The sequence below is a fragment of the Eptatretus burgeri genome, chromosome 11 (genome assembly GCF_056783735.1).
Source record: "Eptatretus burgeri isolate ZD-2024b chromosome 11, Ebu_testis_v1, whole genome shotgun sequence".
Taxonomy (NCBI): domain Eukaryota; kingdom Metazoa; phylum Chordata; class Myxini; order Myxiniformes; family Myxinidae; genus Eptatretus; species Eptatretus burgeri.
In genome coordinates this window covers 7,202,827-7,228,563 of record NC_140971.1, presented here as the reverse complement: position 1 = coordinate 7,228,563, position 25,737 = coordinate 7,202,827, and the positions used below count along the sequence as shown (strand labels likewise).

At 46.1% G+C, this 25,737-nt stretch overlaps 1 protein-coding gene across 2 annotated transcripts in view; it reads right to left on the bottom strand.

The window, feature by feature from the left end:
- Positions 1–25,737, bottom strand: part of LOC147016422 (alkaline phosphatase-like) — a 119,330-nt gene that overhangs the window by 33,071 nt on the left and 60,522 nt on the right. For both annotated transcript variants that reach the window (XM_085845067.1, XM_085845066.1), the window contains exons 2-5: positions 15,066–15,160; positions 14,645–14,761; positions 13,478–13,593; positions 4,700–4,880 (exon numbers count right to left, since the gene is read on the bottom strand). In XM_085845067.1, the coding sequence (XP_085701193.1) occupies positions 4,700–4,880; positions 13,478–13,593; positions 14,645–14,761; positions 15,066–15,147 (496 nt within the window). In that variant the 5' untranslated portion in view covers positions 15,148–15,160. The remainder of the gene's footprint in view (positions 1–4,699; positions 4,881–13,477; positions 13,594–14,644; positions 14,762–15,065; positions 15,161–25,737) is intronic.

Sequence of the window (25,737 nt, the reverse complement as noted above, 5' to 3'; positions counted from 1 at the left end):
CGAGGATACGCGTTTCGGCTCGAACGCGGCGTTGGACGTCGCGCAAGCTCTGGAGAATATCCGAGGTCTCGATGGTCGGGACACAGCAGATGGTCTAGGGGTCATCGCGATGGGCCAGGCACGCACGGCCATGCGCACGGTCTGCGGCGCGGGTCGTGGGCGAGCGTGGCAATGCAATCACTCGGACGGTGGTCTGGGCTCTCGAGGTCGTCTACGGTGTGTGGGCCGAGGGTCATCGCCCATTGTTGCGTTCATAGATGGCGGTGTGCGAGGCGATCCTTCCGTCCCGCGTCGAAACCTGCTTGCGATTGATCCGGAAATGACAAGATCAGTGGCAGGGGGGGGGGGAAGTGAGCGAGGCACGGATCGGGTGTCGGGTGAGTCCACTCGTGCTGGCCGCGCATCGCATTCGGCTGTGCCGTGCAAATTCACGGCAGAGGAGCGTCCGGCACGGTTCAGAGATCATTTTATTTCTGGTCTGCGAGCAGCCATTGACATTGTCTGCAAGCAGCCATTGACCGACATCACATTCGACTCGGCGATCGCGACTGTTTCATCTGTCGAGCAGACACCGGTGACCGCGCAAGTCCGCGCGATGGCTCAAGTGCCGCAGGGTGCTCGCGCGCCTAGCGGTGCGGGACGAGAGCGCGCACCGCAGCACGGTCGCACCGGGAGCGAAGGGGCACCGCAGCAGGACCCCAGTGACCTGGAGATCAGCCTGCAGCCAGGGCATGATGATGCCGGCGAGCCGGAGCAGGAGCCGGGCTCGGCGAGCCGGACCCGTTTGGGTCGGAACGGGTTCCGGTTCGTGCCTCCAGATGTGCCAGTGCTCTCTTCGAGACCTTCGTCGAATACCGAGGGCGAGGCGCTGGCGGCGGGGGCCGCGTCGATGCAGCGGGAGCCACCGTTCGTTGCTGCCTGCGGCGATGATGTGCGCTCCAGGAGCGGCGAGAGCCGTATCAGCTCTCGCGATGAGTTCCCGCGCTTCGTTCGCGATGAGTTCCCGCGCTGTGGCAAGGTTCGGGAGGCAATGCGCATCGGTGTGGTTCAGGCAGCTTCAACAGGTGGCGGTGCGCCCGTGGCGTTAAAGGGAGTCGCGAGTCGCAGCATCAAGTCGACAACCAAGAAGCGGACTCGTGATGTGGGTTGTGGGTTGTTGTTCATGGCATATGTGTTTTTCCTTGCTCTATTGATGCAGTTTAATGTTGTTGAAATAAATGCCAACAGTTCTCGTGTGAAAGTGGATTTGGCGGAGATCATTCAATGGGAGTTGGATTATGATCAATGTGATGTGGGGGCGAATAAAGAAGGTTTGTTAGCCTCCAGTTGCTCCAGGCCGCAGGTAATTGCTTTGTCTTGTACTGGGATTTTATCAAAAAAGCGCGCTGTACGGAAAGATGAATTCGCAATGGTTCGAATGTTATTCCTATTGATTTATAACGAGCTTATGGTTGAAGTGGGGTTTAAATGGAATTACTACCGTCTAACTGCCGTGTGGGTCTCGGAGATCGACTCGGAGCCGGGACTCGTGCGCTGGTCGGCGTTACCCCCACCTCTGCTTTCAGCGAGGTCAGACGTGCCTGGCGCCTGGGGCGTGGCTCTCTGGGTGCACTCAAGGCCGTTTTGGCCATGCGGTGGAATCTTAACTGATTATGGTGCGTGAGGGTTGGGGAGTGTTTGTTGCTTCCAGCCAAGGGTGCTGTTCAGCGCCCCCACCAAGGTCGGTTGGGTCTGGCGGTGGCGCCGCGGGTTCCAGACAGCGGGGGTCCGGCCTCGAAAGGTTTATCTGTTTCAGGTCTGCCTGGGGGCCGGTTTGCTGAGTCGTGCTGCTGTGCTTCTCCAGTAGCTCGCTTTCACGCATTATATGATGTGATGTGCTGTTATACTTCGCTGTTTTCATTTTATTTCCATGATTATTATACGAAGTCCTTCGTGTTCTGCATGCTTCTTATAATACTGATCATTTAATAATCATACTTTTAGGAGGGAGGAGTGTGGTGTAGCCATGCCCACGGGGAGGGGCATGATGATGATGCATAATGGGCGTGATGGTGGAGGAGTGGCCGTGGGGTTCGGCGAGGGATATGAGGTGTGCACGCCGTCTGAGGCGTCGTAGTAATGCTGGAGTCGGCCGGCTCGTGAGTGGACCGAGTACGGAATAAAGGAGAGCCGCGGGCACAGTACGCCCGCGCTCGCACTCGTGCAACACAGCCCGGCTCGACTGTTCCTCCGCTTCGTGTCTGCCTGCTAAGCATCTCCCAATTCAGTACAGTACACTGGCGACCACCCTTCCCTTTCTATAAAGGCAAAACAAGGCCCTCTTCCAGTCAGTTGGGATGATGCTTGTGTCCCAAGCAGAGCACAAAACTGCATGCAATGACATGAGTGCAGCATTTCCACCAGCCTTGAGAAGTTCAGCAGAGATGCCACAGATCCCTGGAGCTTTTCCCCATTTCAACCGTTTCACCACAGCCTGTATTTCCACAAACGAAGGTGTACCACATTTGATTGGAGGGCCAGCAATTAGTATAGAAACACCCCTGACACCAACTCAACAGCTGGTGGATCAGCCTGGTACAGCTGCTCAAAGTAACCGGCCCAGCGGGCCTTCACTTCGGTCTCCTCTGTGCTCTCCAAGAGCCCATCCCCCTCTGTGCTAACTGCAGTACACCGAGGGAAGGTTTTGGAGGAACGCAATGTGTGAATTTCCCTGTAAGCAGGATGAGAATCACTTGACCACAGGTGATGCTCTAGCCCCTCACAGATTCCTCACACATAGGCCTCCTTGTCCTCCCTCAGCACACATACAGTTTTACGTCTCAACTTCCTGAACAGCTCAGCTCTGCCATTCAGCCCGGCGCTGCGACTCTGAACAATGGTGTCCAGTGTCCCCTGAGTGAAAAAATTATTCTTCGCCCGACGGTGATTTCTAAGACATCCATTGGCAACATCAAGGATGGTGGTCTTCAAGGCACTCCACAACTCTTCAGGATTTCCAAAGCACCCAGACCCCCCAAATCCATATTCAGCCTGTTCACAAACTCCTCAGCTACCCTCTCATCCTTAAGCTTGTCAATATCCAGCCTAGGCTGGGATGGTACCATTCTCCCAGATTTAAGCTGAAACTTCAGAGTTGCTACAACAATCCTGTGGTCATTATTGAGGAAATGAGCACTCCTGTAGACCCTGCAGTTCTGGATCATCCTCCAGCGACTATCAACGAGGACATGGTCAATCTCCTTTGTCACCAGTGTGACCACTCCTTGGATATTTTTCACAAGATCTTGGCTGTTCGTTGTTCACCTTGGCATCTTGGTTTTCTATAGGTTTTCTTGGCGTATCGGTTTTCTATTATCATCACTTTTCTGAAACCTTGTGAATTCTTGGCTTTTTTCATTGGCTCACCTTGGCATTTCTGAAAATGAGGAGTGGTCACACTATTTGGCACACCACCAGCGTTGGAATACCAAGTCCAGTGCTGAGCCTCTGGGTGCTGAAACCATGAACCGGCCACCCTCAGTCCATGACTTCTTGCAAAGTCAAGGAACTTGGTGCTATTCTGGTTCACAGTTCCACACCCATGGGGACCAACACACGTCTCATAACAATCCCAATGAATTCCAGTCGAGGAATTGAAATCCCCAAAGACTAGAAGAGTATTTTGCCTTGGGAACTGATCAACCACAGACTCGAGCATGACATAGAATGTGTCCTTCACGGTGAGATCACTCGCATCAGTCGGAGCATTCACAGAGACCAGGGAAATGACACCCAAGGAGTGACGAATCCTTCGTCTCATAATACGCTGGTTGATTGGTGTTACCTCAATTATCATTGGAGTCAGCTGATTGGACACAGCAACAGCAACTCCCTGGGCATGGTAACCATCGGAGTGACCAGATCAATAGTAGGTGTAACCAACCGCCATGATCTCGCCACGATCCGGTCTCCGAACCCCAGAGTGCTGCAATACCGATGTTCAAACGCTTGAGCTCAGATGATAACAGAGACAGGTGATCATCCTCTCTTTGGGATAGGACATTCCAGGCACCTACCCGAAGGGTAGCATCGAAGACCGCCTCAGGTTAACCCAAGGAGACCGTCATCTGGTGGACGACAGCTCAGCACCACTCCGACACACACTACCGCAATCCCACCCGGGAATGTTTAACCCATGCTTTTCCTCCTATCATCAAGGAATGGGGGTCCCAAAGACTTTACTCCAATCATGTCATCCGGTGAGCTGCCCTGCGAAGGGCAGCAACACAGGAGGTACACACACACACACACACACACACACACACACACACACACACACACACACACACACACACACACACACACACACACACTCTGACATTTATTGGTTTCGATGTGATATTTTCTAAGTCTAAAAAGGGCATAACTCTGTGAAAAATTGACAAAACACCCTGAAACTTGTTCTGTACGTTATAATAAAGCCATGTGCCAAGTTTCAGTGGAACATGTTAAAGATTTTGAGAGAAAAGTCTGAAAAAAAGCACAGACGGGGCGGATGGACAATACGGAGAAGCGGTCGGGGATTTATAACCCAGGACAGTCGTCTTGGCTGGAACTCGATCTGTAATGTTAATCAAAGCAAAAGTAGAGCAATTATTTAAATTTTTAAAAAATAAACAGACTCAGACATTGACATTGACAAGGACACGGTTGTACCCACCCATCTCCTCGGCCCACTTCACGATTGACTCCAGTCTGTTTCCTGGATGCAGGGTTGCATTGCAGTCGCCACGGGTCACATTGCCGGTAACACCAAGTGTCCCAGAATTGGTTTTGGCTCCACACAGGTACGCCGTTGCTGTACCAGCGCTGTCCGAAACCTGTGCGTTGGTGTTGTACGTCTGCCAACATGGACAACATGGAGGGGAGAGGTGAGAGGTGTGAGTTAGGGTGAGCCTGAGAAACTAGTGGTCATCACGTCGATGCATTTTCCCAAAACAAGGGGTTTAAACCACTTAAAATTACTCTCATTAATTCATTCAAAGCCACATTCATTTTTTTCCTTTTACTTCATCCAATTATCCTCGTTTAGAATCCAATCCTGACTGTCTTACTCGTCCACACACTATGATAAAATTGTTTGACCCTCTTGTTTTGTTTATTTATCCTGGGTTTCTCATACCTTTTGGTATTTACCCCGCACACGCGAAGCAACAAGTGGGGTTAAGCAATTGATTCACCGTCTGTCTGTCTGTCTGTCCTGTCTTCAAATGTCATTTTATGATCGAGGAACAACTTAATTGAAATTAAATGTTATATTTTGAACATTAATCGGAAAACGAACCTGCAGTTTAGCAGTACTTTGACTGTGGATTTGTCCTAATTGCACATGTGCACGGAGGAGTGAGAATTTTTTACTCTCTGCCTGTTTCACAGCCACACAAAATTGAAAGTCATTCCAAGCAGGAAACTGACTGTTTTTTAAGGATGTCATAAAGGACACAAACAACGGGCATGAAGGACTAATGTAACTTGTTAAATAAGGTGGTGTACAAGACGCTGCGTTAATGGTGGTAAACTTCCGGAACCTTATTTTCTACGGCCTTTAAAATATTTATTTTCTTTCAGTTGAATTACTTCAACACTGCAGAACACAAATCACCTTTTTGACACTTTTAAAACCTTTCCAAGGTAGATTAGGGTGGGGGTGCATTTCAAGATAATTTGCATCATACCCCTCTGGGTTAAAGGTCAAGGTCCTACAACTTTGGGAGTACTAAACCACCATTTAGGATTTTCTCCCTTTGGTTTTTTTTTTTCCTGCCAATATCTGAGGATTTTAGAAATGAAATTTTGCATCAATAATGGGAATATGAAAGTTTGTCGGATTGACATAATTGTTTTGACCTTGCCATAATTTTTAAGGTCGTGACCAAATTATAGACATTTTCACATTTTTTCCACCAAAACTCGACTAAGGTCCATCCAATCAGAACGAAATTGCCCTCTGGATAGCAAAGAGCAAGCTGCATTTAAACTTCATCTACATCATACCCCTCCGGGTTAAAGGTCATGGACTGACAGCACTTGGAGTGCGAAACCACCATTTGGTTTTTCTCTTTTTTTTTTTTCTGCCAATATTCGAGGTGCATCACGGAGCCGGCTGCGATTTTCAGAATGAAATTTTGCATCAGTAATGGGAATAAAAAGTATGTTGAGTTGACTTTGACCTACATAATTTTAAGGTCATGACCCAATTATAGACATTTATACATCTTTCACCATAACTCAACTAAGGTTTGTCCAATCGGAACTAAATTGCCCTTGCGAGATAGCCTAGAGCCCTAGAGCAAGGTACATTTACGCTTAATTGGCTGCTCTTCGAGCACCCTTTTCTGGACATTTCCATCGGTCTGTCTGTCCGCGAAACTTTGGTCAAGCCTAGGGGCTAAACCACTCAACCGATTCCAATGAAATTTGGTAGGTAGGACCAATATTTCTGGGAATCATGTGCTTTCGAATATGGGACCCCAGGCCCGAGCAACGGCATAGCAACGGTGTGGTGAATTGAAGGTCGTGACGTGCGATCACATGTTGCACGGCTCGAGCACGGAATAGATAAAGCTAAGGTTCCGCTCGGTCGGGGGGATTGTCCCAGGGGCATTGACGTTTACGGCGGCGGTTCACTTGGTGCTCGTTGAATGGTGAGAATTGAGAGTATATCGGACTCCGGTCTTATACTGATTTATTTTGCGGTGATTAGTTGCACGTGTATACCTTACTGCTTATGTACTCCTTGCTGCACCTGTATCCCCTGATGTGCCCGTAGAAGCGGCTTCAATCAAATGGAATAAAGCCTACACTCTGAAGGTTCTTCTCTCGTTTCCATTTCAATTTATTCCATTTGATTTTCTCGGCTCTCTCAACCAACGATGGACAAGATCTACAAACCAGAGAGGTTCGACGCAGACCCAAACGCGACTGACTCAGAAATGAAATGGTCGCATTGGTTCCGTTCCTTCTCACACTATCTGACCATCATCGAAGAGGAAGCCGACAAATTGGCCGCCCTTGTGAATCATGTCTCGCCCAGCGTATACAGGCTCTTCTCGGAGTGTGACACCTAAGAAGCAGCGATCGACGTGCTGCAGGCGCTCTACGTGAAGCGCAAGAACGAGGTATACATACGACATCTTCTCAACACACGCAAGCAAGCAGCCGGGGAGACAATCGATCAGTTCCTGCAAGCTCTGAAACAGCTGGGAAAAGACTGCAGCTTCCGGGCCGTAAACGCCGAGGAACACGGAAATGAAGCGACCCGGGAGGCATTTATCCAAGGACTCAGATCAGCCCAAATACGGCAACGCTTACTAGAGAAAGCGCAACCCACTCTTGAAAAGGTAGTCGACCAGGCTCGAGCGATGGATACGGCTCAGCAGCAATCTGAGTCATTTGGGACACCGATGCTGCTAATGAACGCCGCTACGGTGGAAACTCAAGGAACCCCACAGACACAGACACAGCCTGACACAGGGGATGGAGAAAAACCCGAGGAGTCGGATACCCAGACCTCGTCAAACTCCTCAGCAACTACTTCGGTTGGTAAATGCTTATTTTGTGGGTACAAAAGACACCTCTGCCACAAATGCCCCGCCAGAGATGCCACATGCATGAATTGTGACAAGAAAGGGCATTATGCCAGGGTATGTAAATCTACTCTAAGGAGAAATAAACCCACTTCTGCGGCTCTCTACTCACAAAAGAAACTAACTGCAGCCTCACCGGGGAATCTATCCAAGGCTATCATCAACGTACGAATTAACGGGCATATGGCTGAGGCTCTGATTGATACCGGTAGCTCTGAAAGTTTCGTCAACAGCTCACTAGTGAAGGGCAGGAAATGGAAGATCCACCCGACAGACAATACGGTATGCATGGCCACCACATCACTACGGTCCCGCGTACGAGGGTACTGCAATGTTGAATTGGACGTAAAAGGGTACACGCATCGGGATGTAAGGGTACTGGTGCTTCGTGATTTATGCGCAGACGTAATTCTGGGTCATAATGTCCTCAAGCAGCACACGAGCGTCGAAATACCCTTTGGAGGAAGCAAACCTCGTCTAATTTTAAATGCTTTGACCACCGCAGAGGTAACGTCCCCCCAGCTGTTTGCTAACTTGTCGCCGGTCTGTAAACCGATAGCGATCAAATCGCGGCGATATACCACTGCTGATATGAACTTCATCACTTCAGAGACCAAGCGATTACTGGAAGAAGGAATTATAGAACCGAACGATTCGCCATGGCGCGCACAGGTGTTGGTCACCGCCAATCAGAACCATAAGAAACGAATGGTTGTCGATTATTCCCAAACGGTCAATCGCTTCACCCAACTCGATGCCTACCCTTTGCCGCGCATAGACGAGATGGTCGAACGCGTGGCCAATTATAAGATATTCAGCACCATCGATTTGCGAAGCGCCTATCGTCAAATTCCCATCCGAGAGGAAGACAAACCTTACACCGCATTCCAGGCAGGTAGACGCCTCTACCAATTCAGGAGGATTCCGTTCGGTGTCACGAATGGAGGGGCTTGCTTCCAACGAGTAATGGACGACATCATCTGAGATGAAAACCTCAAAGACACTTTTGTTTACGTGGACAATGTCACAGTGTGCGGTAGGGATCAGGGGGAACATGATATGAATCTGGACAGATTCTTGAGCATTGCTAGAAAATATAATCTGACCCTCAACTACGAGAAATGCGTATTCTCGGCAAGGTCAATTGACCTTCTCGGCTACACGATAGCCGACGGCACGATTAAGCCAGATCCTGAACGATTGCGCCCACTTCGTGAGCTACCCCCACCTCAGGACCTGCAGACAATGCGCCGGGTGATCGGCATGTTCGCTTACTATGCAAGATGGATTTCCCAATACTCCGAGAAAATACATCCCCTAGTGCATTGCAAAAACTTCCCACCAGATGCCGCTGTTGTAAAAGCTTTCCACAGCCTCAAAGATGATATCAGTAATTCCGTGGTATTATCGATCGATAGCTCGGTTCCCTTCGTGGTGGAAACAGATGCTTCTGATCACGCGATAGCTGCTACGCTTAATCAGTCTGGGCGACCCGTCGCGTTCTTCTCGAGAACTCTCTCTAGAAGCGAGCAGAGACACTCGGCAATAGAGAAGGAAGCTTACGCCATTGTCAAAGCCCTGCGTAAATGGAGACATTATTTACTGGGAAACCACTTCACGCTCGTTACGGACCAACGATCCGTGGCATTCATGTTTGATGGGAAAAATAACGGGAAAATTAAGAATGAAAAAATTATGAGATGGCGGATAGACCTAGCCTGCTATAGTTACGACATAGTTTACCGGCCCGGGAGGGAAAACCCTGCTGCAGGCACCTTCTCTCGGGTCTACTGTTCGGCGATAATCAGTCGTGCTTTGCAAGACCTCCATGTGTCTCTGTGCCACCCGGGGGTAACCAGAATGGCACATTTCGTGCGCAGACAAAACCTTCCCTATTCTATTGAAGATATTAAACAAATGAATGCTTCATGCCCTGTTTGTGCTGAACTAAAACCCAGATTCTATGGCGTGGCTTCTGGCAGATTGATCAAGGCCACTTCTCCCTTCGAGAGACTAAACATCAACTTCAAAGGGCCCCTGCCGACCGAGACAGACAACAGATACATATTCACTGTTATTGATGTATATTCAAGGTTCCCTTTCGCATTTCCGTGCTCGGATATGACCTCGGGCACTGTCGTGAAATGTCTGTCTGACCTCTTCGCTATGTTTGGGAAACCTTCGTACATACATTCAGACAGAGGGCCGTGTTTCATGTCGGCCGGGCTAAAACAATTCCTATTAGAGCACGGCATAGCAACTAGTCGAACGACGGGTTACAACCCACAGGGTAATGGGCAGGTGGAACGATATAATGGAGTTATTTGGAAAGCCGTAACTCTGGCGCTGAAATCGAGAGGACTGGGCCCCGAGCGGTGGGAGGTTACCCTTCTCGACACTCTGAATTCCATACGCTCTTTGCTCTGCACGTCCACCAATGCAACTCCTCACGAACGAATGTTTACTCACCAGCGGCGTTATGTTGACGGCCAATCGGTGCCCAACTGGCTAACCCATCCCGGAACAGTGTTCATGAAACGCCCGGTACGACAAAGCAAGTATGAACCCATGGTGGAAGAGGTCGAACTCATCGATACTAATCCAGAGTATGCTCATGTCAGGCTCCCGGATGGCAGGGAGACCACTGTGTCGGTTCGCCATTTGGCTCCCTCAGGTACTCCTCCCGCAGGTACACCACCATCTGGCACTCCTCCCTCTGACATCCCCTCCCCAGGTGTTCCCCCCCCAGGAACTCCACCCGAGAATGGTGGCGACGGAGCTGCCGCGTTCCACCCGAGAGCGATCAAGGAGTCATCCCCGGCACGAGTCGAGGCTCACCAAGAGGATCGGAAGCCTCCCTCAAGTGAAACCGCCATTTACTCCCGGAGAGGTCGACGGATAAAACCCCCTCGCCGACTCACTCTGTAAAGGGGATTATCGGCATCCTCGATGCTCATGCTCCTATATGCTCGTTACATAATATATCGATGCTCATTACCATGCTCCTACAACTCAAAATAATCCTCACTGCTTGGCATGTATGCTTCTGTAGTTTAGATAGTTCGCGTTGCTTGAAATGTATACTCCTGTAGCTCTGAAGTAATCATGGTGCGTTAGCTGGGCCTGCAGTTACATTTTAAAGACGGGGAAAATGTGGTGAATTGAAGGTCGTGACGTGCGATCACATGTCGCACGGCTCGAGCACGGAATAGATAAAGCTAAGGTTCCGCTCGGTCGGGGGGATTGTCCCAGGGACATTGACGTTTACGGCGGCGGTTCACTTGGTGCTCGTTGAATGGTGAGAATTGAGAGTATATCGGACTCCGGTCTTATACTGATTTATTTTGCGGTGATTAGTTGCACGTGTATACCTTACTGCTTATGTACTCCTTGCTGCACCTGTATCCCCTGATGTGCCCGTAGAAGCGGCTTCAATCAAATGGAATAAAGCCTACACTCTGAAGGTTCTTCTCTCGTTTTCATTTCAAACGGCCCTTTAAAGTGGTCAAAAAAATCGAAAAAAATTCTAAAAATCGAAGCTTAGAGTTCTGTGCGAAATCTGTCTAGCTCCTTTCATGCCAATTTGCAGCCCTAACAAAAAATATTTGTAGGAGGAGATAGGTTTTGGGCGAGTACATGTCAAACATTTCAGAAACGGTTAATTGTGAATATCTCTAAGAGAAAGAGTCTGATTTTGATGAAACTTGGGTGAAATGTGTTCAATGTGGCAAGCATGTACACAAAAATGAATGGTTGCTAAGCACACCTCCGTTGCTAAGCAACAGCTAAAATACTTTATCGTACATCGTACACTTATTGTGGACTGTACAAAAAAAAATCAATACCTCCGAAACTGGACCTCCGAGGGACCTGTTTTTTTTTTCTGTGCCCAAGGAGAATGTCTTACAGCATCATATAAAAAAATATAATCTTTAGCGAATAGATAAATGGAATTACCAGGGCTGCCATTTGTTGGAGTCTCTTTGGAAACATGCCTGAAATTTCACAAGGCGGGGTTCTGGGCGCAAACGAAGAGGGCTCTGATAATCATATTTAACGTGCTAAATTGATTGATAGCGTGTACATGAATATTGGCTAGTCGCGTCGGCCAGCTTTCCATCTAGAGCGAGCAGCCATGTCGCCTCCCGGCTTGTTTACATTATATCCTTCTGGGTTAAAGGTCAAGGTCAACTGGCGGAATGAAATTTAAAAAAAACACTTTTTGTGATCACTAAATTTTGCCAATGTGGATTCTCAAAGACCACTTGGCCTTCTGGGACGTTCTTGCATCATAATAGTGCACCTGTACTGAAGTTGTGCACCTGATATTTGATTCATTCCCTTGACCTTTGTTTTCGGATCGTGACCTAATTAACAAAAAACATCTTTTTGATCATAACTTATTTTTTTTTTGTAGACATTGTCATGGCTCATATGAGAGCTAACACACAACGCACATCAAAGGGGGCATGAGACAAGAGGGGTGGGAGAGAGAAGGACAAAATAGTGGGTAACAGAGACATTAGATCTGTGGAAGGGAGAGGGATGGGACGGGGAACACGGGGTATACAAGATGGACATTACAGGGACTTTCAGGAAGGAAAGCAGGGAATTTGAAGGAGGTGGGTTTGGGGTGGATTAACGGGGGTAGAAAAGATCGAGGATTTGGATGGGGTAAGATAAGAGGTGGTGGTGAACAGCTGTTTTGAAGGCTTGGAGTGAAGAATGGAATTGAAGAGAGTGTGAGAGTTTATTCCAAAGGCGGGAAAAAGGAGGAATGGAAGAGCGAAGGTGAGTAGTGATTCCTCTGATTTTAACGGTGTGAAATTTATGGATAGACTGTTGACGGGGACACATTTTCTTAATCTACATTCTTTCCCGAAATGTTGAAGATCAAGGTCATATTGTGATCAGAAAAAAAAATATGGCCACCACTGGCTCACGGGTCAAGGTCGGGGGAGGCTTTCCCTTGGCACTCAACTTGTGATCTCAGAAATCTAGTTAAAACTGTGATTGCTCATGGAGTTTGTAAATCGGATCGAAGGGGGTAATGTTGGTTTGCAGTAATTCTCTTCTTTGTTGTGTACAGGCTTCCCAAATGGACTTGCTCTCCACTGCATCCCACGATAATAATGTGACATGCATACATACATACGTATGTGCATACGTACATACATAGATACATGATGGATTGCTCAAAGTGATCTGGAATTTAACTGAAAACGAATCATTCCACATGCATCTTCATGCTCGGAGCACAGCATTGATTCTCTAAGACCCACAAGGCAAGGGGACAGCCTGCTTAATATTGGATACAAATAATTATCAACTCACAAAAAGGATTTTAATCCATTTCTACCTCACTGTGTTATATTTGTAACTATCTTGGAAACAATCATGCAAAATGACCGACATTTTATGACTACCATAATTTGATTAGACTTTGGTTATGGTGTTTCACCAGTCAGGCCTGTTGTGTCCTCGTTTATCCCATAAACTCGATCTTGTATTGTACCAGCATGACATCCCATGTAATCTCTCCAGCACAGAACACCACACAACCACACACTCATGGGATATATTGCATGCATCCGTCGGTGGATGAGAAATCCAAATTAATCTCCACTCTGAGTGAAGGATGCAGCACTCACTGCCATTGCTGCTCATGGTTATTTTGTTCAAATTTGATCCAATGGGACATCGACCCCCGGACTAGACTCCTCAATGATCAGCTCGCTACATCAAAGCCATATAATGCACTATCCACAACACCATATAATACCATTTACCTTCCAACGAAAGTTTTTTTCTTTACAAATGCCATTACTGGCCAGAAACAAATCTTTATATACCTTAGAGAGAGCCACGTATGGGTACTTGTCCATGGCCAGCTTGGTCTCCTCCCCTGGCTTCCCATTGTTTTGGCCCTTCAGGATACGTGTGGCCGTTACGGTTGAAATTCCCATTCCTAGTTTAGGAGGGGGTTGGAAGGGTGGGGGGAGGGGAGTTGAAGTGGGAGCATATCAAACCTCATCAGAGTTCCATGGTCTTCAAACATGACCAACTTGTCCATCCAACCACTCATAGGTAATGGGACCAACCCACTCATTGGCTGACAGGGTCGATCAAAGGTGGTGTATACTCGCTATCTTGTCTGGGTACGATTCCTGAGGCAAATAATAAAACCCCCCCCTGGTGCTTGGCAAAAAAAGGTCGGTCATTGTACAATGGAAAATTTCCACCTTTTGGAATTCGTGTGCCAAATGTTCCACAAAGCTGTAAGCATGACTTTACTGGCATATGCTTGCATCTTGAATTTTTTGGGTGGTGGTGATCCTTTGTTGTAGAACTCCATTGACCATCTCTTACTCTCATGATCGTAATGGTGCACCAAGTCTCATCTCCAGGCACAATGTTGAGCAGGAACTGGTCGCCTTCACATCCATATAGTGCAACACAGCTCTGGAAACTCATTAAATGCGTGCTGCTTTTACCGCAATGACAGTCATGCTGCCCTCTGCCATCTTGACCAACGTAGCACTGAGACATCTGGTGTCAGAATCACGAAACTTCACACCAAGTGATATGAAGAACCAACATGCACACTGTGCTTTCTTTCATGGGAATTATCTTTGTCAGTTTTGGAGAAAAAGGATGGGAGGCATTACTTTTCAGCACGCCCTTGTACTTGTCCATTGTTTACTGTTGTCCATGCAATTTGTATGAAATTACAACAACGTCGGCTCACTTGTTTGTCCCTGCATGTGATTAGCATGCAGTTCGCTCCTCCGTGAGTCTGTACACTCGAGCACCCTACCCACGACCCCGATCTACAAACTACAGAGGTATGCTCCCAATCCGACTCTCTCCCAATCCATAAGTACTTGAACAAATTGCCAAACCTACGAACCTTTCAATTGGTCCCTTGTGTGTAGGCCTAAAACTAGGCCACAGCCTGTGAGCTCAACCCAAAACCCTCAAGGACTAGGTGTTGTGGTGAGTGATCGCTGAATAATTACCGTCTCCCAGGAACAATATGACGTTTTTGGCTTTACGAACAATGGGGTTAAGATTCTTGACTTGTTTGAGGTCTTCTTTTGCAATGTTGTACCAATACTGTCGAGCTTTCTCTTCCTCTGTTTGAAAAAAACAAACATGGGGAAGGAGCATGGAGAAATCATGTAAGAAATCAACAAGTTATAAATCCTGGCATTTGGGTGGTGGGAAGTTCGGTTATGGAGCCAGAGCGGTAGTTTGAAAATGAGGTTGGACGCAGTTGTCATCGAAATGAGAAACGGAAAGGTAAGAAGGTGAATGGACAGGTCCCAAAACTTAGGTCGTTTCACAGATGGTAAGCTTGGAGCCCAAAAGGGGAAGTCAAGACTTGGGGAATTTCAGGCTTGAATGTAATAGTTTGGGAGATGTGCTCCTTACACATACCTGGGACGGTGCCTGGAACGTAAGAATCAGTCCAAGAGATTTCTCCCAGAAGAAAGACGAGAGTGAGAAAGCAGGTGAACATTTTGGAAGTGTTTCTGCAAATACAAAGATAAACATGGAAGTAATTTGAGGAAAAAAAAAATTGAATGCCCTTTTTCCCACCAGACTTGTCACATCCTAATCCCTGAACTCGTTCAGAGAGCAAGGGGAATGGAAATTTTGAATTTGTCGACAGGTTGTACACAGCAGAGGGCAGACTATATGACCCAACCAAAGGTGTGTGGTGGTGATGAGTTTATGTTGGGATGACTTGGATACAGTTAATTTATTACTAATTAAAACACATTAATTACTCAGTTAATTGGTTTTGCATTTTCATTGTCGAAAACCCACCCTCTGCAAGTATCCTTCCCGTACAATCATCCTATTGTTTGCACACAAACTGTCGACTCTTCGATGAAGGTTGGGGCGTGACTGTGCCTCTCCCTGTGTATTTAATAACTATGATTCATCGGATGTCTATCTGTCTGTCTGTCTGTCTGTTCACGTTTATGCAAGGACCGCTGGACGGACAACCACCAAATTTTGGCACTCAGACCAAGTCCAACCCCAAGGTTGTTCGAAGCGTATTTTCATCCACAACCTCAGCTTTTAAAGACCCCGAGGAACCATTAGACCTTTTCTGCACATGCTTGAGATATTAGAATACATGCTTGACAAAACACTTTTTACATTTATGAGAGAAGACTTTCTCCATGCTTGGAAGATAAGACCCTTAATACCATTGAATTCCCCGAACACAATTAAGACACTTTAAAACCCCGAATACCCCCAAAGACCCTTTGGACCTTGTTTTTTTTGTGTACCTTGTCGAGGCTCGTGTGAGAGCGAACACACAACGCACAGCAAGGGGGGCATTAGACAAGAGGGGCGGGATAGGGAAGGACAAAACAGGAGGGAACAGAGACATTAGGAGATCTATGGAATGGAAAGGGATGGGGCGGGGAACACAGGGTATACAAGATGGACATTACAGGGACTTTCAAGAAGGAAAGCAGGGAACCCTTAAGTCTTTTGAAGACCATTAAGACCTCTAAGAGCCCTTAGAGCCGGAAGACCTCGAAAACCCTTAAGACTTTGAAGAACCTTAAGAACTGAAAGACCCTTTAAGACCTCAAAGACCCTTAACACCCCAATGACCTGAAAGACCCTTAAAACCTGAAATACCCTGAAGACCTCAAAGACACTTAAGACCCTTAAGACCCCTTTACCCACTGGTGTTCTGGCTCTCCTGCCCCCCACCCCGTCGGTTCTCCTACCCCAGATCCGCCTGCCCCATTATCAGCCCTGCCAGCTCTCCTGCTTCTCACATATCAGTACCCCTCCCCCCTCCCCTACCTGGACAATGCCAGGTCGCTCTGCTAGTTATCTAATATATAAAGCTCATTCTCACCACTCACTGACTGAAACCAATATTAGATACCTTCTGGGTGATGTATAAAGCTGAAATTGTGGTGGGCTGACAAGTATTGAAGCTGAGACACCGGGAAAAAAATCACAGAGCAGTCAGGTGAAAGAAAAGAACTTTCTCCAAAAAAATCACAGAGCAGAGCAGTCAAAGTGTCCTTAAATGAAAATATAAATACATTTTTAAAATAATAATCATAAATGCTGCTGAGCGACCATTCGAAGGGCAGCTCAACGGCTAACAAATAGCACGAAGTTCCTTGGCTTTGCGAGAAGTCATGGACTTAGGGTGGCTGGTTCATGGTTTCAGCGCCCACAAGCTCATCGCTGGACTTGGTATTCCAACGTTGGTGGTGTGGCAAAGGAGATTGACCATGTGCTCGTTGATGGTCGCTGGAGGATGATCCAGAACTGCAGGGTCTACCGGAGTGCTCAGTTCCTCAATACTGACCACCGGCTTGTTGTAGCAACTCTGAAGTTGCTGCTTAAATCTGGGAGAATGGTACCATCCCAGCCGCGGCCAGATGTTGGCAACCTTGAGGCTGAGAGAGTAACTGAGGAGTTTGCGAACAGGATGAGTGCGGATTTGGGGTGGCTGGGTACCTTGGGGAATCCCGAAGAGTTGTGGAGTGCCTTTAAGACCACCGTCCTTGATTTTGCCGGTGGATGTCATGGAACTCACCGCTTAACAGAATTTGGATGACTTGATGGAATTTTGTCTCAAGGGACACTAGACACCATTGACCAGAGTTGCAGGATCAGACTTAATGGCAGAGCTGAGTTGTTCATGGAGTTGAGGTGTTACACATTGTACATGCACTGAGGGAGGACAAGGAGGCCTATGTGCGACAAATCTATGGGCCGGGGGGAGGGGAAGAGCATCACCTGTGGTCAAGCGATTCTCGTCCTGCTTACAGGGGAATTCACGCATTGCGTTCCTCCAAGCCCATCCCTCGGTGTACTGCAGTGAGAGCAGAGGGTGGGTCTCTCTTTACAGAGGAGTCCGAATTGAAGGCCCGCTGGACTGGTTACTTTGATTGGCTGTATTAGGCTGATCCACCAGCTGTTGAGTTAGATGTCAGGGTTAGATGTTAGAGATCAAGCTGCAGTGCATCGCTTGGGAATGTCAAGATCGCTGACCTTGAATTCACAGATGAAGCAGTCATCTTTGGGGAGACTCTCGGTATCCTTTTGGGGGCCCTCGAGGTGCTGAATGAGGAGTGGGAGCCACTGGGCTACATATTTCCTGGGTCAAAACTAAGTTGAAGTCTTTCAATGACATCTTGGATGCTGCTATCCTGTCTGTACCTGTTTGCTTCGAGGATGTTGAGGTCACGGAGAGATTCACTTCCCTTGGAAGTGATATTCATGTCTCTGCTGGCTGTGAACCGAGGTCGATAGATGTCTGGCTCGGGCCTGGGGAGTCATGGATTCACTGGATCATGGTGTGTGGCACTGTTGGTACCTGTGCAGAAGGATGAAAGTCTGAGTCTTCACGTCCTTGGTGCTTCAAATCTTGCTGTACGGATGTGGGACTTGGACTTTGACCAGGGATCTGAGATGGAGATTTAATTCCTTCGGTACCAGGTCTCTTCGGAGAATCATTGACGATCACTGATCTGACTTTGTGTCCAATGCGCAGTTGCTGAGAGAGACTCAAGTGAGATTTCTTACCTGCATCGTCCGTGAGCAGCAGCTGGATGGACACGTGGCTCGTTTTCGTGGCACTGATCCTGCTCATCAGATTCTCTCAGTGAGGGAGCCTCATGAGTGGCAGAGGTCAATGGGCTGACCATGTGCTTTGTGGTTGCAGCAGGTTGATCAGCATCTCAAGGAGATGGGATTGGGCCAGGCATCTGCCTGGGGGATGGCCAGACGGAGGCCCTTGGAGTATCGGTGGAAAGTGGACGCAGTGATGCGCTACTCCGGCGCATGCTCCCATATCTGACCTGACCCGAGACAATTGGGAAGCATGATAATTTGGCGTGCCATGAGATGCAAGACCATTGAGATTATCCAAAGAGGAGCAGCCAATCAGCGAATTCAGCTCTACTCCACCAATTTCCTCATTTCTTTGATCATATGTGTTACTTATCACTACTCCAGTTCTCAGGAAGTCAGTCATGGGCTGGAGAAAGCAAATGAATGTGTGGAAACAATCGACACACTATCATTGCAAAGAGATGCAGAGATGGACAGTCAACCACTATTATTCCCCCCTGAGTGCGAATTGACAAATGTAGTTAAGCAATTCGTTCAAGTTGTCTATCTATCTGTCTGTCTGTCTGTCCACAAATGTCTATTTATGATTGAGGAACAAGTTAGTTTCAATTGAATGTTGTTTTTTTGAACACGAATCAGAAAACGAACTTGTAGTTTAGCAGTATTTTGGCTCTGAATTCGTCTCAATCGTAGACTGAATTATCAATCTGAATTCGTCTCAATTCGTCTCATTGTGTCGACGGAGTGAGAGAATGTTTTTTTTTTTTACTGTCTATCTGACAGTCAAAGAAAATTGAAAATTATTACTAAACAGGAAACTTACTGTTTTTAGTGACTTGATAAAGGACACAAACAACAAACACAACGAACTAACGTAACATGTTAAATATGGTGGTGTAATTGCAAATAGATTCATGAAGAACTACACATCAACGGCGGTAAAATTTTGAAAAAAAAATTTCTGCAACCTTTAAAATCTTTTTATCCCCCGTCAACCAACAAAGTTGGCGGGGGATATAGAAATGGGTTCCGTCCGTCCGTCCGTCACATTTCGTTTCCGGAGCTTAACTACAAATCCCCTCAAGATATATTAACGAAATTTGGTACACAAATCAAGCAAGTGGAGAACTGGTGCCTTTTGATATTTAGAGATTTCCCCCAAAAAAATTTCTGTCATTTTCCATGGAAACAAGTTGGGTATTAAGAAATAATTGAGGTTAACCTTTGTTTCCAGAGCATAGTTACAAAACTATTAACTATTTCTTGATGAAATTTGGTACACACATCAATAGTAAATTGAACTGGTGCCTTTTGCTACTTGTCCTCATTTACTATGGCGGGGGATATCGAAGACTTTGTCTTCAACGGACGCTAGTTTTATTTCAATTGGATTATAAACTTGAACACTGTCGAACACAAATCGCCTTATTGTCACTTTAAAAATTCTTCCGTTTAGCAGTAAATGTACAAAATATTTCGGCATTTTACATCATCTCGACCAATTTAATTTTTCTGCTCGCAGACCCTGCCTTTGTTCTTTTTTATCAACATTGAGCGGATAAGGTGTTCTATGAACTCTCTAGTTCAAGGAAAGATGTAGGGATGGTTTCACATTGTAATTTACTGTGACCATCCCTACCTTGTTTACATAATGTTGAGAAAATGGCTCCCAGGGGGTAATAATGCATAAAATTGAGCAGATATTTCCTTGATGAGTGTTTTAGAGTCAGTGTGAAGTAATTAAATGTGTTATTAGATATGCGTCGCTTTTATGTTTAGATAAACATACAACCCATCCTAATGTTTGTTTCTCCAACCGCCATCCCCTTTTGACCTATCTATTAATGTTTTACTCTTTGGAATCGGTCATTTATCTTCTTTTACAGCACCTAATAGGCCTGGATGCTGCTGTTTTGGCAGAAGAATGGATGGATGCCTTCAGCCTGGCCAATTATCCCAAGGTCATTGAAGTGACGGGTCTCGAGGGGTCGCTCCACCCCCGACTCGGTCTGGCCCAATGGCGAGCGAGAGGGTCGTGGCAAATCAGGTCAGCGCTAGAGGTGGGGCCACAGCCTTTAAAAACCCACACAGCATGGAAAGTAAATAAGTTTCCTGGAATCACCTCAAAAGCAGTTCCCCAGAATTGGCTCAAAGGAGTTTGTTTTCCAGACCAAATGCCACAGAAGGCTGTGTCATTTTGCTGAGCTGCCCTGTTGCACCACACCCCGCACTCTGCCAGCCTCCCCTCTCCTCCTCTTCCTTGCTGTGTGTTCTTCGAAATCAAAAAAGGCACGCTGACTGAGACTGTGAAGGGACGCGAACTGCATCCTTACCAGCTGTGCCATGACGGTCATGGCTCAAGTATTTCCCATCTTGTCTGTCTCTTTCTGTTGTCCCTCCTGTGGTGAGCTTGATCGGGCCCTAAGCCATATGATATTTAAGGAATCGCGATTGTTTGTTGACTCTTGGGCGTGTATGATCGGTTTTGGGTAAAGGGATTTTTATTTTATTTTATTGTCAGTTGGTTTCATCATTTATTTATTACATCCGTGTTTTACCTGTTTTCTTTTTAAATGAATCTGACTTGATCTCAAGTGAATTCTTATTGTTGTGGTTATCTTGAGATGGTCAATGAACACCCGCTTGGAAGGCAATTGGTCCGTGGCAATCTTCTCTGCACACCATGGTCAGCGCCAGCCGAGTCCACCTCACTTGGCCCTATTGGTATAAGGAGGTGTTGCTTAAATAGCGTAGAGTTTGATTGACTCGGCGGGTACAACGGGAAAGGTAGCGGAGATCAAAGGCCACGACCTTACCCAAACGTGCTGACTCAACTGACCTCTGTGGTCCTGTTTAAACCAACTCGTCAGGTTTGTACCAGGAGACTAGGATGACTGACAACTGTTACAATACTTATTGGCATACCATCTCGACTTTATTTTGTATTTTAAAAAGGATTTTCTTTATTTGTCATTGTTTTAGTCTTGCTCATATTGATGGAACAAACCTGTTGTTTCACTTTCTCCAAAAATTTTGTTGAGAAAACTCTTCACTTTTGGTTCGGGGATTTTTACGTGTGTTGGTGAAAATTATGTTCTGACATGAGTTTAACATCCCAATAGGAGGTGACTCGTGCTCTGTTTCTACCTCGCAGAGCCTACACTTGTCCGAATGACCCAGTCCCTCCATTTTATTAAAGCCATTTCATGTAGTGTCTTTGGTCTTGGACAGCATCTGCAATGTAAAACCCTCTTCTGCACATGCTGACGACCTCAGAAGGTGCATTTGACACAAAAATGTAACAAGAAACATTGTATATAAAGAAATTCTATAAATCACATTGTGAACACTGGATATATTGAGGTCATAACGAACCCTCACTTTAGAAACTTCGCGTGGAGCTCGGGCTTGGTGAGTGCATGTTATATAAAAGGAGCCGTGTCTGTCTGTTTGTTTGTCATGTTATAACTTGAGACCGGATTCTCAGATTTCAATCAATCGAAGGACTGTAGATTCAGGAAGCTCCCGGGAAGGTTTGTGATGAAAAATTTTTTAATTTTTTTTTTCCATGGGTGCCATGGGCACATGTGGCGAAGCTGCAAACGTCAACTTGCGATGCTGGTTATCCTTGCAATCCGAGGAATCCTTTTCCTTCTTGCCCTATTGATTAGCCATCACAGCAAAGATTGGTATTTCCATCAGCAAAGCGACGTTCTTATATTCTTGTTTGTTGTTAAAATGTTCTATACCAGATCCACCACGATAAATCTATAATATTATGTTTCCAGTTACGAGTTACCGTTCAGGGTGTTTCAGGGCTCGTTTCAGCTTTATACCATTTTGCGGGGTTCTTTGTGCTCGAGCACTCTCGTTGGAGGTGCGAAATCAGACAATACTTGATAAAACAATGATTATACAACAACAATAAACGCAATGTGGTCACAACCTAAGATTAAATCAGATAACGGGCTGATTGGGAAACGCACATTTAATGCACTATTAAAAGATTAACTCGACACCTCTCATCCATGTCAGCCTCCGCCATGGTTATATCAGAACGAGCTGATTCGTCACATGCTCACGGATTGTTTAACACCAACATGGGGCTCTTCAAAAACTGTGTAACACTATTTTTTTTTCGTAATTGATGTAAATAAACGAAACAATCAGAAGTCTGCAGGCAAAAAAAAAATTTAAAATACATTTTATAAACTCGTCTTCCAAGATGCAAATTACGTGCAACGTCATCGGTCAGATGGCAGTTTCCATTAGAATTAACCGGCCGTTAATGGAGTCCTCTTTTTGGGGCATTTTTAAGCGAAAATAACAGAATCCTCTTTTTGGGTGAAAATAACAAGAATCCTCTTTTTGGGTGAAAATAACAAGAATCCTCTTTTTGGGTGAAAATAACAGAATCTTCTTTTTGGGGTACTTTTTTTGCTAAAATAACACGAATCCTCTTTTTGGATGAAAATAACGTCGAGTCCTCTTTGGGGGGCGGAACCAGTTTTGTACACAGAGGCGGCGTTTGGGACATGTAACCCATGCAATTGCACGTTGCCCGGAGAGAACAATGGGCCCCCAGATATCATGGATGCACAATCTTTCGAGAAGGGGCGCCCGAGGTTGTGCTCTCATTTTGCTGACAAAACATATCACCTTGTGAGTGGTGATAAACACAGTGCAAAGGGAACGCTCCGTCTCAAGGAAAGAGAGCACTATGACGTAATGAATTGATTAAAAAAAAAACGTTTTCCCTGATGTTGAACTAGACAGGACTATTACAAAACAAGGGAGGTAACCGTTATTATAATCACGTAAAATAATTTTAAATTTATGTCGGGGAATGGCCACGGAGAGAGGGTCACATTATTCTTTGTATTATTGCGAATTATTGCACCATTGTGAAGATTATTATTTTGCAATCGTGTAATGTTAATATTATTATTAATGTGCTATTATCATTATTATTGTTATCAATTTTGACATTTGAAGTGGCCTTGGAAAAATGACACGATAAGATGGAACGATGCTCAAGCTACTATATGCATATATATATATATATATATATATATATATATATATATATATATATATATATATATATATATATATATATATATATATATATATATATATATATATATACATATACATATATATATACATATACATATATATATATATATATATATATATAAATATATATGCATATATTTGCAGTACTGTGAGTATATATTTATTTACATATACAGTGTATCTATTTATATGTATATGTATATGTATATATATACATATGTATGTATACATATATATATATATATATATATATATATATATATATATATATATATATATATATGTGTTTGTGTGTGTGTGTAGAAACAGGGTGGGGCATTTATATGGAACACATTTGCAATCTGTCTCGCCAGAAGCAGTGTTGGCATGACTAATTATTGTTTTCTTTGTTTCAAGATAATACTTGAAAGTTTTTATTGATGTAGCACTTTAAATGCAATGAGCATGCCAATTTCACAAACAAGCTCATCATGACAGATGAGGCACACTTTGATTTGGCAGATTTAACTCCACCAGATTTCTTCCTTTGGGGATTTCTGAAGGGCAAAGTTTATAAGGAACATCCAACATCGATCGATGACTTGAAGGCAAACATCACTGCAACCATCCGCTCTCTTGATCAAGAGACATTGCTTGCGGTGTTGAACAATATGATGATCTGCTGTCATGAATGCACAAATTCGAAAGGGGACCATTTGTCTGATGCGATTTTAAAGAAATAAAGAATCAAAATTGATTTAAAAAATTTGAAGTATGTGCCAATGTATAGAAATTTTATTTTATTTGGTGTAGATAAAAAAAGTTATAAGGATAATAAAACCTCCAGATATAAATGCCCCACCCTGTAGATATGTATATGTATATATCTATATATTTGTATATATTGTTGTGGTTGAGGAAATTCGCAAACCACCATTCAGGTCCTGTGGGTGAGATATCTCTGTAAGTACATGTGTAGTTAGCCCCAAACCCGTTGTTTGGGAGGGAATAAATGTGATTCATTCGGGCTGCGACCCTTTAAGATAGCCGTTTTTCTGTTCTATCTTTATTTTGAACCAACCACGTCTCAACCGCCATCACACAACAACCACCAACTGCAACGCCGCTTCACAACAACAACAACGCCAACAGCCACGACCTTTACCTTCGCAGCTCGCTCCCGCAGACATCGCATCGCCGCCATTCCGGGCGTCGCCGTGGCCGTGGACCACCACTTTAGACCCTCCACCACCTTCGCCTCTCCTTCTGCGGCCATTCCCGCACCACTTGTGGGCACCGAGCGTCAGGCTGTCCTGGACTCGTACAGGGCGCGCGCCGAGCCGCGGGTACAAAGTGCGGCCTTTCCGAGGAGAAGTCTGATCAGGAATGATACACGCCCACTTCTGATCCGTCCTATCAGCAAGCGCGGGGCGATTTGGCCCCGCCTCCAGGCGCGTCGGAGTAGAATCGATATATGCAAATTTGAGGATCAGGGGAGATTCACGCCCCTTTTTCTCCATCCAATGGGCGAGCGTGGCTCCTCCCCCGAGCTCGTTCTGATCCAGAAATTTGCATATGGGTTCTCTTGCCGTACTATAAAGCGCTGAGCGTGGGGCGAATTTAGTCAGTTTTGGGCTCGGGCGAGTTGGAGAAGTGTGGCAGCGGCAGAGAGTTTTGGGCTCGGGCGAGTTGGAGGGGAGTCAAGGCGAGTTGGAGAGGTGTGGCAGCGGCGGATTGTGGCAGCAGCAGTCAAGTCGGGTTTGGAGGAGAGTCAGTCTGTCGGGATTCGGAGTCTGTCAGGGAGCTGCAGAGAAGGGAAGCCGGGAGCGCGGTCGAGGTCGCAGTGGAGTCGCTCGTCGCGGGACCCAAGCAAGCCAGCTATCCTCTTTCCCCAGAGCATCAACAATTCCCCCCCTTTTCCCCCCCGTGCTGAGATAGTGCGGAAAGGGGGCCCCGTTCCCACCCCATTCCAAGCAGTGCCAACGAAACCCGCGGAGGAGCGCGGAGTCGGGGCACCGCCGCCACATTTGCGGCTCATCACAAGACGGGTAGGCTCAACCCGGTCTCGCGCCCACAGGCCCCGTCTGTCCCCTTGTCGTTGAGGGTGGCCCTTTTCTTTTGCTTTGAGTATATGTGTTGTCGGCGCCGTCTATAAAGTAAAACTGTGTAAGTGTTGCCGTGTGCTCGCGTAGTCGGTAGTAGATCTGCATTGTTGTGTTTCTTTTGTTGCAATTGCTTTTGGTGCATAATTGTTGTAATTGTATATGTGTGCTATCCGTGTGCCACGGAATAAATGTGCCTCATGTTGAACTGTTTTTCCCGTTTCGCTTCGTCTTTTCTTTAATTGAATCTCCATCTTGCTTCACGTAAAGCGTTGGCAGTGGGCTTAATACGCCTGATAATAATTAATCGGAACCCTCGAGGC